At 36.5% G+C, this 11,959-nt stretch overlaps 2 protein-coding genes across 4 annotated transcripts; both read right to left on the bottom strand.

The window, feature by feature from the left end:
- Positions 1 to 84: 84 nt before the first annotated feature.
- On the bottom strand, positions 85 to 5,388 carry LOC103334307 (Sec14p-like phosphatidylinositol transfer family protein). 2 transcript variants are annotated; one of them, XM_008237250.3, is made up of 16 exons: positions 5,003 to 5,388; positions 4,699 to 4,748; positions 4,295 to 4,604; positions 3,694 to 3,793; positions 3,230 to 3,496; positions 3,045 to 3,122; positions 2,858 to 2,959; positions 2,724 to 2,773; positions 2,513 to 2,612; positions 2,289 to 2,378; positions 2,102 to 2,200; positions 1,741 to 1,831; positions 919 to 1,310; positions 747 to 821; positions 417 to 596; positions 85 to 310 (listed from the first exon to the last, which is right to left on the bottom strand). In XM_008237250.3, exons 2-15 carry the CDS (start codon positions 4,703 to 4,705, stop codon positions 540 to 542), a joined length of 1,818 nt encoding a protein of 605 aa, XP_008235472.2. In that variant the 5' UTR covers positions 4,706 to 4,748; positions 5,003 to 5,388; the 3' UTR covers positions 85 to 310; positions 417 to 539. The 2 variants fall into 2 exon arrangements, with proteins under 2 accessions (XP_008235472.2, XP_008235473.2); XM_008237251.2 differs by having other exon boundaries at positions 4,295 to 4,595; positions 5,003 to 5,317.
- A 1,418-nt stretch (positions 5,389 to 6,806) lies between these two features.
- On the bottom strand, positions 6,807 to 10,447 carry LOC103334308 (uncharacterized). Of its 2 annotated transcripts, XM_008237254.3 has the most exons (4): positions 9,228 to 10,447; positions 7,993 to 8,996; positions 7,694 to 7,871; positions 6,807 to 7,210 (listed from the first exon to the last, which is right to left on the bottom strand). In XM_008237254.3, exons 1-3 carry the CDS (start codon positions 9,880 to 9,882, stop codon positions 7,869 to 7,871), a joined length of 1,662 nt encoding a protein of 553 aa, XP_008235476.2. In that variant the 5' UTR covers positions 9,883 to 10,447; the 3' UTR covers positions 6,807 to 7,210; positions 7,694 to 7,868. The 2 variants fall into 2 exon arrangements, with proteins under 2 accessions (XP_008235476.2, XP_008235475.2); XM_008237253.3 differs by having other exon boundaries at positions 7,694 to 8,996.
- Positions 10,448 to 11,959: the final 1,512 nt, after the last annotated feature.

Genomic DNA, 11,959 nt, shown 5'->3' with positions numbered 1-11,959 from the left:
TCAAATTGTGAGCAAAACTTTATCCTAATACAGCCTGAGCTTCTAATATTGACTTGGCTCTCATACACTAGATGTAAAATCTGCTTTTGTGAAATTTGCTATTCGTATAAAATGCAAAAAGGTCAAGTATTACAGTATCAGTCACAAAGGGGGTAAAAGAGAAAATTGGTCGTACTATGTACACAAACACCAAGAAGGTTATGAACACATTTTTTTCCTTCTGAAAATAGGAGTTCCATGACCCCAATCAACAACTTTATTCTCTTTACTCTTCACTCACAACTACTTTCAACCGCCAACTACAAAAAACCTGCGAAAAAAAAGATAGAAACAAGAAGATGAACATAGAGAGAGAGAGAGAGAGAGAGAGAGAGTCAATAATCTTGTATCAACATAGGATGGAAGAGATAAGTCACCTTAAATGACAATCCCATTAGAACTGGATCAGTGAACTCAGATGTGGTAATGAATGCATTGGTTGAGTCAACAGGCATTGTTGGCCGGCAATTCAGTAGTCTTTTGTTCCAAGAAACTGGCGCTCATCTTCCCGGGTTGTGATTATAATTGCAACTTCTTGGCCAACAAGAGTTGGATCCCTGCAATGTTCAATAGCATATTCAAGTTGTCAAGTGATAAGAATTGGTCATAAGAATACAAGCCAACTGCATACAAGGAATTAGAGATTCAAAATTGATCCATGTTTATAAACAAAATTCAACTTATCCCCATGGTTAATAGGAACTTACAGTCGAGCTGTCTTCCTTTAAACTTTCCAGTGACTCAGCAAGCTCCACTTGTTTTGATGCAGTTGCAAGCAATGCCTGCAAGAAAAGCTCTTGGTTTTAGTAGTCAACTCCATCCTGATTGGTAGAAGTAGTTTGGTGTAAACCATGGTTATAACAAAAAAGGTTGTCTTACTTTCTTTGTCTTCTGTAAGTCATATTCTATAGATTTAATACGACTCAAAGATTCATGAAGCATGTCTTCTTTCTCTGGAGGAATTTTTGTAGGTTTGTTAATCAACTCGGTAACCAACCCTTCTAATTGCTGCAGCCTCTGCCAGAGAGGGTCTACTTCTATTCCCTGTGAAATGTGCTGTTCCTGAGAACTTGAATTTGCAAGCAGCAGTGGTTCGCATGAACTTTTTAAGTGGTTTTCTTCATGACGTGCGGCAAATATTCTCCACAACCTTGGGAATACAAGAAATATACATGCTAATATTTTTAGTGTGAATTGAATAATTAAACTCGCTCCACGTGGAATGAATGACTTCAGCGGCCTTCCCGGAGTGAAATTCACAAGTGAATTACCTGTCAAGAACAAGTTAAGAACATGTAAAAGCATCCTTGCATAACCAAACCCTCCCAGTATTTACAATTCCAGTGAATGAAAGAATCTGCACTGAAAATTAAAACTTAGGCAACTCTAATGAGAAACTAACTACAATACAGCAGTGAACCTTATTATCTTTTCACATTTAAAGGGAAATTCAGCTGCAGTCCCTGCCTAAAATTTGGACTGGCTTGGGAATTCAAAACCAGCCTGGCCAGCCCTACTGGTTTACCTATACTTTTTTCCAATGTTATTCTTGTTGTTTTCACCGAATAATATAATAATCGTTATTTCCCAACAAAAAAAAAAAAAAAGGGCTGTAAACCAGGTCGGAGGCATGATTAGAAAATTGATCAATCACTATATGAGTAAATCTAGGCAATATGATAATGACTGATGATCACCTACTTGTTGAACTTGAATTAACAACTTCCATTCTTCCAGCAGCACTGCCAAGTTCAACTGGGCTGCAGATAGATGCAGAGTCACTTGCCCTCCTCTGAGACAAATCAGACAAAATATGGTGGGAAGCAAGAGTTAAAAATCGATTGACATTTTATAGATTTTGGTCTATGAAGAATTCAAAAATTACAGAGGGGCGAAGATTACAAGGAAAGTAGCATAAAACTTGTGATTATATCGTTAGTCATAATCACAAGTAATTTCTCAGTAAGATAGATAGATGCTATTAATGAAATAGCTATTCAAGATGCAGTCACTAGTGAAGTTAAAAGATAAGGCACCCAAGCAAAGAACTTCAGAAGTTTACCTTGTCAGAATGAGAGGTCAGCAATTGCAAGAAGCCAGAAACACTTGACGTCATTTCTGATCCTGACTTAGGTGCAGATATTATTTCATTTTCTGTAACCTGAACAGTAAACCCAAGTAACATGAAATATGGCACGAGTAGAAGGTAATAAAGGACATAATCTATGGTATATTTGTCTTCAAGTCACCTTAGAGGCAATCAGTTTGACTCCTAAATCATCGCCATCAGAAGAACCATTGATTTTCCTCAAGTCCATTGTTTCTCCAATGTGTATCAGCTGCAAATACAGGTCATATGAGTAATGATGTAAGTTTTCAGGCAAGAAAAACCATTATATATCGGCCTATTAGTTCAAAGTATTGATATAGCAAGTATAAATGTGACAGCACTGTTACTCGACTAGAGTCATACTTTTACTATCTCTGGATCATTCCAGGGCCCCTTGCCAGACCTAAGGCACCCGCCTTCATTTGGACACGAGCAAGTTCCCCCAAGGAAATCTGGAAGTTGACTGTTTAAAGAGAGTTGCTGAAATAAGTTTTGTAGCTCGAACCGAAAATTTCCAACAGTTATTATATACTCAAAAAACAAACCATTTTAACAGATAGTAAGACGTCCTAACCTTGAGTCTATAACTTCCAACAACTTGCTTCTGAATTTGTTGCCTAATACCTGCAGAATCAATGCAGAGGCACTTATGAATAGTTCATAAAACCTTCAAAATGAAAGTAAAAACCCACAAATGTATTCTCATACATGTATCTTTCCAGTAGTCCTTGGGTCAAGAAAGCCTTTTGCTGTGTTCCAAAGTAGCTTGAACCCATTACCAGCATTTACCACAAACATCTGATGTAATGTCTGGAGAATGAGCTAATATCAGAATAAACACATAGATTTTCGTTAAATGGTATTAGTTGGTTTCATCATGTAACAATAAACCTACCTCAGGATAGTTATCACCATCAATTTTCTGCATGCGCATAACAATGTCATGTGCAACCTTACCAAAGCTCACCCAATTCTGCATAAGAATAAAGAAAAATAACAAAAAGACATAAGTAGAGTTATGGCACAAAATTCATATGATGCACAGAGCTGAATAAGTGCATTTGTAAGTTAAGAAATTACCAGCCCCTGGACGTCTAGTATAGTTGTTGTAGAATCTATATGCCTTTTGGCTGCAATAGAACATGCAGGAAATTTCTCAGCAAAGGCTTTCTCAAAACCCTGGACATGATATTTTAGAAACCGGTCCACTGTGGTGACATTCATAAGCTTGCTAAGTTCAACTTTGCCAACTCTTTCAATATAAACAGGCCGTCCCTCCTTGTCTACACCATGATAACCATGAGGGTAAAAACGCTGAACCTCTTCATACTCACTGTACACGAAATCCTAAAAATTTATCATTATATCAACACCTCCATTAGAATTCTGAAATTGAAATTAAATCTCAGCTAATACAGACATTAAAAAGGTTAATCTTGTTCAGAACTCTGCAGTCTATAAGGATTAATAATAAAAGCTTATTTGTTTATTAAAAAACAATACATGCATCTGTTGTTCATCACAAGACTCTTATAACATTATACCTTCACAATAGATTCTACTCCAAACTCTTTCCTCCAGTTGAGCATTTCTGCCCACATGTGGACAGCTTTATCAATGTCAAACTTCCTTGCCTTTAAAAATCTGCATAGACAAGGATTAGTTATTTTATTTGTGATTATATGCAAGAGCTAAAAGGAGAATTAAAAAGAGTACTGTGTTTAATTTCCTCTGGGGAAGATCTGTAAATTAGTACTTTTGGATGCAAGCACCATTTTCAACAAACAACAAAAACTCATGGGCATTGATATTTTGAATTTAATTGGTTTCCCTCTTCCTGGATAGATCCACCATAAAATCGGTCTTCTACAGTGGTGCATCAATCTCAAACCACAGAAGTTATCACCTTCAGATAGGGTTGAGAGGCAGAGTAGGACTCACATAATCAACCCAAATTAGGTCAAGTTAAAGCTAAATAGGATATTACAGTACTGTCAACAACAAAAAATACTGTATATCACAAACTACATGCATATGATGCTACTAAAACAGCTGCTGTATTGAAGCCTCCTCTAACATCCATCTAACTAGCCAATTAATATGCACTGTGTGATATACATACTATCATTACAGTGATCCAGTTACCTCAGCATTGTATGATAATCATCGTACTGAGCCGGGAGCATATCTCTAGCAACCAATGCCTCGCGAAACGTAATTACAGCTTCTTCCTCCTCAGCATCCCGAACATCTTCGATTGAAATCAACGCGTACCGGCAATTGGCTACACGTTTTCTGCGCTTTCTAAGACTATTTGTTAATCTCAAGGAAGCGTTCGTGGTCTTTTTCTTCAGAGATCTGCCGCGAGACCACCGCCTCTCGTCCTCGGAGGTTTCAAAATCAAAAGTTCTAGATTTTTCATCTTCTTGAAACGCAACGACTTCTCCTACAATTACTTATCAAACGCAGAAATTGAGAACTGAAACTAAACAACAACAAAAAAGATCAGATTTGGTTGAGAATAGTATAGAGGCATTGAATTAATGTACCTGGCATTGTTGTTCACCAAATCGGTCTACAGCTTGAGCTCAGATTACATCTGCATCAAATCAGAGCAACAAAAACAGTGAAAATCAAATAAACATATCATCAAATAAACAAATAAAATGTGGTATTCGAATGAGAATTATCTCAGTAAATACTCATAGTTAAAGAAAACGACGAAATCTACCAAGAATTTTTCAAAAGCTTCTATAACACCGACAAAATGGATCGAAACAGAATCCAGAAATGAAAATTCAAAGCCACTGAAAAACAAAAGAAAATACGAATTCAATTTTGCATTAATATTACCATAAGCAATCAGCTATAGATGACAAATCGGAAGCACAAGACTTTCAATTTGCAATGAAGCGCATTCGCGGAATCGAGCGCGCGTGGTTCAGAATTGAATTTGCTGCTTCTCTTTCTCTCTCGCTCTCTCTGAATTTACAGCACCTGAGGAGAGACGAGAGAGAGAGGAAGAGAAAGCGAAATGGTAGTTGCTTTCGGATTAAAATGGCATTTTCTTATTTGTTTCTCTCTCTAAACTGTGTGTCTGAAGAAGAAGAAGAGAGAGAGAAAGAGAGCTGACACAGAAGGAACGTAGAGGTAGCGGAGAGGAAGAGAGAGAGAGAGAGGCATGTCGTTGTCAAAAGCGTTAGTAGAAGAAGACGTAGCGTGCAACGGCCGCTTTGTCTCCGTCACCTGCTTCGTTTACATTTTTTCCAATTTTCAGTTTATTTTTTGTCCTTCCTTTAATTAATTAATTAATATATTTATTTTCTTGGCGCCGTTTGTTAACGGGAGACGGAGGAGGTGTTGGAGTTGATTAGGTGCTGTAGAGTTTACGCTACGCATGAACGGAATTTTTGGGGTGTAAAATTTCATTTTTTGTTTGTGCCACGTCATCGTCCACTTTGTGGTGACACGTGGAATGCGCGTCGGTGATGTGATGTGATGTGAGGTTGCTCTCAATTCCTCCTCAATTGGATGCCGATTCGAGAATAAGAATGAGATGCCACACTTTAAACAAGGAACAAAACCCGAAGGCGGCCTCGTGCGCCCATCATAATACACCTTTACTCACCCTTTATTGGGTTCTAAAGCACTAAGCTAAGCCTAAGTTCATAGATAGTGGCTAGGTCAGTTGATCAAAATAGTATATTCGATTTTGATCTCTTCTCTTGTATATAAAAGTCTTTTAGAATAAATTGTTCCTATTTCGGCTCATTAAATGAATTTTGTGCCTAACTGAATGATTTGTGGAATTATCATGATCTTAGCAACAATGAAAGATTGCCCATCTTATTGTATAATACAAAGATTGAATCTTTGAAGGAAGGGGGAAAAAAAAGGGAAAGAGAAGATCTAGAAACGCGCTTTTAACTTGTTTAACATCGATCAACTGATTATTATATCATAAACAACACCTAACCAGTTTGACAGGGATTGATGTCACATAGAGAAAAGACGATAAAGGGCCAAAGAATGCGCTTTTCATGCATGTGACATGAAATGCTCCCAAGGCTACATAGGAACAAGAAAAACCAATCTCGTTGGTGACAAAAATTCTAATTTATATACCTTTTTCTTCGTTGTTTACTGAATTAAATTAAATTATATTGTCAACATCTGCTTGTAATTGTTTATATTATTATCTCATCCAATCCCAAATTGTCTGCTAATTAGGTGGCAGTAAATTGTTACGAATTAGCCATAAAACAAGCATATTCCTTGACAGGGATCTTTGCTCCAAAGACTGAATTTTAATTTTTTTTGGTCTCAAGTGTTCACATGAAACCTTGTTAGGTCAAGTCAAGGGTGGCAAAACATGGGACTTGATCTTCCTTCTTAATCCCTTACCTTCCTAGGAGAGTTGTCCTTTTGGGTTGCCAAATTTTGCTTGGGAAGTTTATCTATAAATACTTCCATTTATCACAGATTCCCTCTTGGGATAAGTGGGTCCTAACCACTAGAGTTATAGGTCTCCACATGCAAAGAAAGAATAACAATCGGTTGGAAAATTTGGTTAAATCTTTCCTAACAAGATGAAAATGTGATCAGACCACAGAATATATATGAAAATGTGAGGAAACTATGTGAAGAACGTGAGGAGTTGGAAGGACAATAATTATATTCATCTGCAGCCTTCGGACCCATAAGTTATGGTGTGGCTATGATTTGGGGGACATTTTCTCTTCCTACCCATTTGCCAACAAGAGAAGGTGGGACAGATCACTTGAGAACATGGCTGTGATCCATTTTCCCTAGATACACAAAAGTTATTTACAGCAAGCAACCGACAGACAGCTAAAATCTAACTACAAACCTTTGCAGTGGAAATATACAAGTATAGTGGAATTACAGTTTCCTTTTTAACCATCAATCAGATATAGTAGACTTGAAGCATCAGCCCTCACATTGTTCACAAATCTGGGAATTACTGTACACGTTTTAGGAACTTGCGGATTGAAGTGCTTACAAGGACGTAGTTTGGCAGCGTCTTTTCTTCAAATGCACCTAAATATGAGGACATTATGATCAGCACGTATCATTTGGAGCACATATAATAATGCACAAGGAAAGCATTAAGGGGAAATATAACATGAATGTCAATGTCAATGTCAATGTCAATGACAAACTGCTTGAGCCATGGCCATAAGCTTATAACATGGACCTTTCCATAGGCACGTGTGTGTTTTATGACCACAACGGACACTTCATTGGTTTTGTCTGAAGCCTAAACATTGTCTCCACTGTTTCATTTTTTGATTTTGGATAGGTTGTATCAAATGTTAATACTAATCCCTCTGTGCACACGTTCCTATATTTTTGTGTGTTACGAACGGTAGAAGCAAACCGTGTTGCTTCGTGAGTGAGGAAAACAAAAAATTACAGCACAAACTTTGATTGTAACAGCAGAAGGCATGGAGGGTTTTGACAAAAACTTGTTATAAGAACTTGTAAAAATGAAAGATGCAATCCGGGAACTCTGTGATTCACCTTAGAAGACAACGGAGGTAAAGAAGCCTGGCGGAGTCCTGATCTCCTCCAAAAGCTTTGTTGGAGATTTTTTACTTTCTCCATGCTCAGAAGAGGAAGAGGAAGCTAACTTCTCTTTTATCTCTTCTAGCATTTGTAAGTTCAACCTCAGTGTCAATCTTCCAGCTTTCACTATTTACTGCAGACAAAGAATTCTTCGTTGAGTCAATGACCAAGGTTTTGCATTGGGAGTTATCCAACATTGGTAACCCACAATGCATTTCCAAAGAACTTGTATTAATTTTAGGTTCAGTATCTACCCGGCTTGTGCTTTGAAAAGCTTGTACTAACTCACTGCTTGCAGAAGCTCCAAATGTATGAGTCAAATCCTGGGATCCATCCGATGCAGTATAAATTGATGATTTACTTTCTTCTTTCCAAAGTTCAGTTTTACCATCAATGACATGAACATCATAAACAGCTGGCTCTGTATCAAGCATTGAACTATGCAAACTGCTCTCAAGATTCCCACGTTGCTGCTGCTCTTCATCATCAGAATATAAGGTTTTCTCAATATCAATATTCTCCTGGGATGCTTGAGTGGTCATTCCTTGGTACATTACATCATCCATGTGTACTTTTTCTTCCCCTGCTGAAATAACACATTTCTCAATTGAACCATGCCCATTATGATGGATTTGTTTTTCAACAAATGAAGCCTCATATTCAGAATTACTATCTGCAATATCTCTGAATTTCTTACAGTTATATTTAGTATCATCAGTCTGCTGCAGCATCATTAGAGGATCTGTATTAAATGAAGGTGAAGGCTTTTGTCCCAATTCACGCAACATATCACTCAAATCACCATTACATTGTTCTTTTCCTGAAAAGCTCATCTGCCTATATGCTTCAACTTCCTTCTCCAAGAAATGGTTCTCCTTCTCCCTCCTAAGAAGAATCTCTTTCAGAACATCCATCTCCTCTTCATCATAAACAAACTTTTCTTCTATCATCCTTTGGTACTGTCTCACTTCCATTTCTATTGATGCTTTATCCTTTTGCAGACGCGATATCATGGCCATCGCTTCATCAGCAGCAGTTGCAGCGGCACCTCTCTCTTTCTCTAGCTCCAGATAAAGAGCAGCACAAGAAGCTCTCTCTTTTTGCAGCGCTTCTTGCAATATCCTGATTGTATCCATTTCGTTTCCAACAATAGGAGCCTTTTCTTTTATGTCCACACCCTTACTCTCACCAGCTGGTCCACTCAACTTAGAAGTTTGGCATTCCTCCATATTATCTCCAGTTGGTGCTTTCGCATCATCTAAAATGAAAGAACCACACAAATGAGCAAACACCATTGCCAATATTCCAAAGCTAAGAGTTCATATGCAACCAATTCCAGTTTTAAATATTCTAAGAACCAGAATCGCAACAAAGTTGTTAAACACCACATTCTAATAGACATATGAATCCACACTTTAAATAAATGGTTAGTCTATATCCAAAAATATGAACTTAAGTGACGGAAGCAACTACTAAACAAGTCACTCACCCTGAGAACCATCTTCTCTCCCAGCTACGGCAACTGAGCTTTCACCAGATGTCTCTCTTGTATATCTGTCATCACATGGAAAGGGGAATATACGAGCAGCTGACCTCAAACTATCATTTGACAATGGAGAAGGAAGCTTTCCGTATTCAGGAGCAGCCCTCCTAGAGCGTCGAATTCCAGGCCTTTTCTTTAGAACCATTATCCTCTTCCCCTTGGTATCATACCCACTTTCCCTATCAACCAAATTTTGCAATTTTGGACTTGAATACGCACTAGAATATGCTTCACTTTCAAACTCATGAACTCCATTCTCACAATTCACATCTCTAATCAATTTCAAATTCAAGTTGGACCTTTGATCCTTAGACCAAACAACATCAAAAGGGAACTTGCTCTTCACCAACTCCAGAACAACACGGATCCTTGCAACTGGCCCATCAATAAGTAACTTATGCAAGCAAAGATCACGGTTTCTATACCCCAAGAACCCATTACAAGGACATGGCAAATAAACCCAAAAAATCTTCAAAAATTTCGATGCAAAAAACACAAAAGCAGATACACATAGCAGGAAATAAGCCAGAGCAAGGTCGAGAAAAGCTCCTACAATAACACCTAAGGTCCACGGCGGAACTTCCTGGCAAGCCAAAGCCATCCTTAAAAAAAAAAAAAAAAAGAGAGATCAAACTTCAAGGATTCCACTGAAGTGTGGCAGAAGATTTGCTGATTTGGGTGCAAAGAGTTCACCAACCCAATTGGTCAATATTAAAATATTAAAAGAGAAAAGCTATAAAACAACCCTATACTTCTAATTGAAAATAGCGGACAATGATTATTTAAAATATCCTTGGAAGAAAAAAATAATCAAAGATTCTCCAGAAATTGTGAGCTGATAATCATGGCCTACACAAGCACGCATCTTCAACTTCAAGTAAATTAATCACTCCACCTAGAATACAAGTCAAAGAAAATGAACCATACAAAAAACTTAGCCAATAAGGAAGCAGAATTAAATGAAAAAAAAAATTAAAGGCCTTCACTTTAACAGAAAATTAGTAACTTGGAGAGCTGAAATGGAAAACCCACTAAGGATTTGTGAAGATCGTTATGGGTTTGGAGCCGCGAGGTCTGAGAAACTTCGCAGAGCTCTGGAAAGAGACGGGTTTTGAATTGGGAAAGAAAGTCTAACTGACTGTTGACATTTCAGGGGTCATCTACTAAGTTGTTTTTACAAATAAAGCCAACTTTCGACCCAAAAAAAGTACAAATAAAGCCAACTACTTTTTTGATTTTCGCCAAAATTCTAACGCGTTTTGGTAAACTGTAATATCCCCGCGCCAAAGAGCCACCTCTTAGGTGGTAGGGTTCGACGTTGTATGGTGGACGGATTGCGACATCTTTTTTAGTGTCGCTTGTGGATCATGTTGGGCCGCTTTGTGAGCCCCTTACGAGGAGGAGCACCTTGGGCCGAAAGGGAAAGAGACAATATAATAGGTAAATTTATTATCAATCCAATATAATATACTTACAAATTTACATATATATCTTGTATACTATATCTAATACGGGTAGATAAATTATTTTCACAATATAACTATAAATATGTTGGCTTTAATATACTTGCAATATACCCATAATAGGTAAATTACAAGTTATATTATTGTATAATAGGAAATTATTCGGTAAATTATATCCAAGATGCGTTTATAAAATTTGAGTATATTATTTGAATAATAAATAAATTCATATTAGGTACATTATTTTTAGTAAAAGAAGTAATAGGTACGTTATTTTTTCAACGTAAAATTGTATGTATGCTATTATATTTATAAAATAATAAAAGTACAATAAATTCAATTTTGGGAATCGAAAAAGTACAATAAATTCAATTTTGTGCTTGATTACATAACTTGCCAAGTTGGATCCTAGTCAACGAGTTTTATTTAGAAAAAACATGATTTTATTCAAACAAAAATAAAGATGGGTTGTAGTTCAGCAAAAATGACTTTGAAGGGGCTCAATTTACTGTTATATAAATTGGCCTAATATAATATAATGTACTTACAAATTTACCTATATATCTTGTATATATCCCATACATGTAGATAAATTATTTTCACAATATACCTATAAATGTGTTGGCTTTAATATACCTGCAATATACCCATAATAGGTAAATTACAAATTATATTATTTCATAATAGGAAATTATTAGGTAAATTATATCCAAAATGCATTTATTAGTTTGGGGTATTTTAGGAATAAAAAAAAGTACAATAAATTTGATTTTAAGCTTGATTACGTAACTTGCCGAGTTGGATCCTAGTCAACGAGTTTTATTTAGAAAAAACATGATTTTATTCAAAAAAAATAAAGAGATGAATTGTAGTCGAGGAAAAATGATTTTGAAGGGATTAAGCTCAATTTACTATTATATAAATCCTTATTATATTGTAGGGTTTGGTCGATAATTTGCAATATTAGACCTCGGTTTATAAAGAAAGTTGCTAGTGTGATTAGGATTAGGAACAATAATAAAACTTAGAAAATGATTAGGTTTCTCCCATATTATATAAAAGGTAATGATTTCCCCACTTCAATTTTATCCACTTACACTCATTCTTTAGTTATAAAATAGAGTATAAGTGGATAAAATTGGAGTGGGAAAATCACCACTTTATATAAAATAAAACCCAAAGTCCATAACATAACAACAATAATATTAACTAGCC

The sequence above is a fragment of the Prunus mume genome, linkage group LG6 (genome assembly GCF_029339155.1).
Source record: "Prunus mume cultivar Tortuosa linkage group LG6, ASM2933915v1, whole genome shotgun sequence".
NCBI lineage: Eukaryota > Viridiplantae > Streptophyta > Magnoliopsida > Rosales > Rosaceae > Prunus > Prunus mume.
Note: the sequence above shows the minus strand (reverse complement) of the source record. Positions and strands in the feature narration are given on the sequence as shown.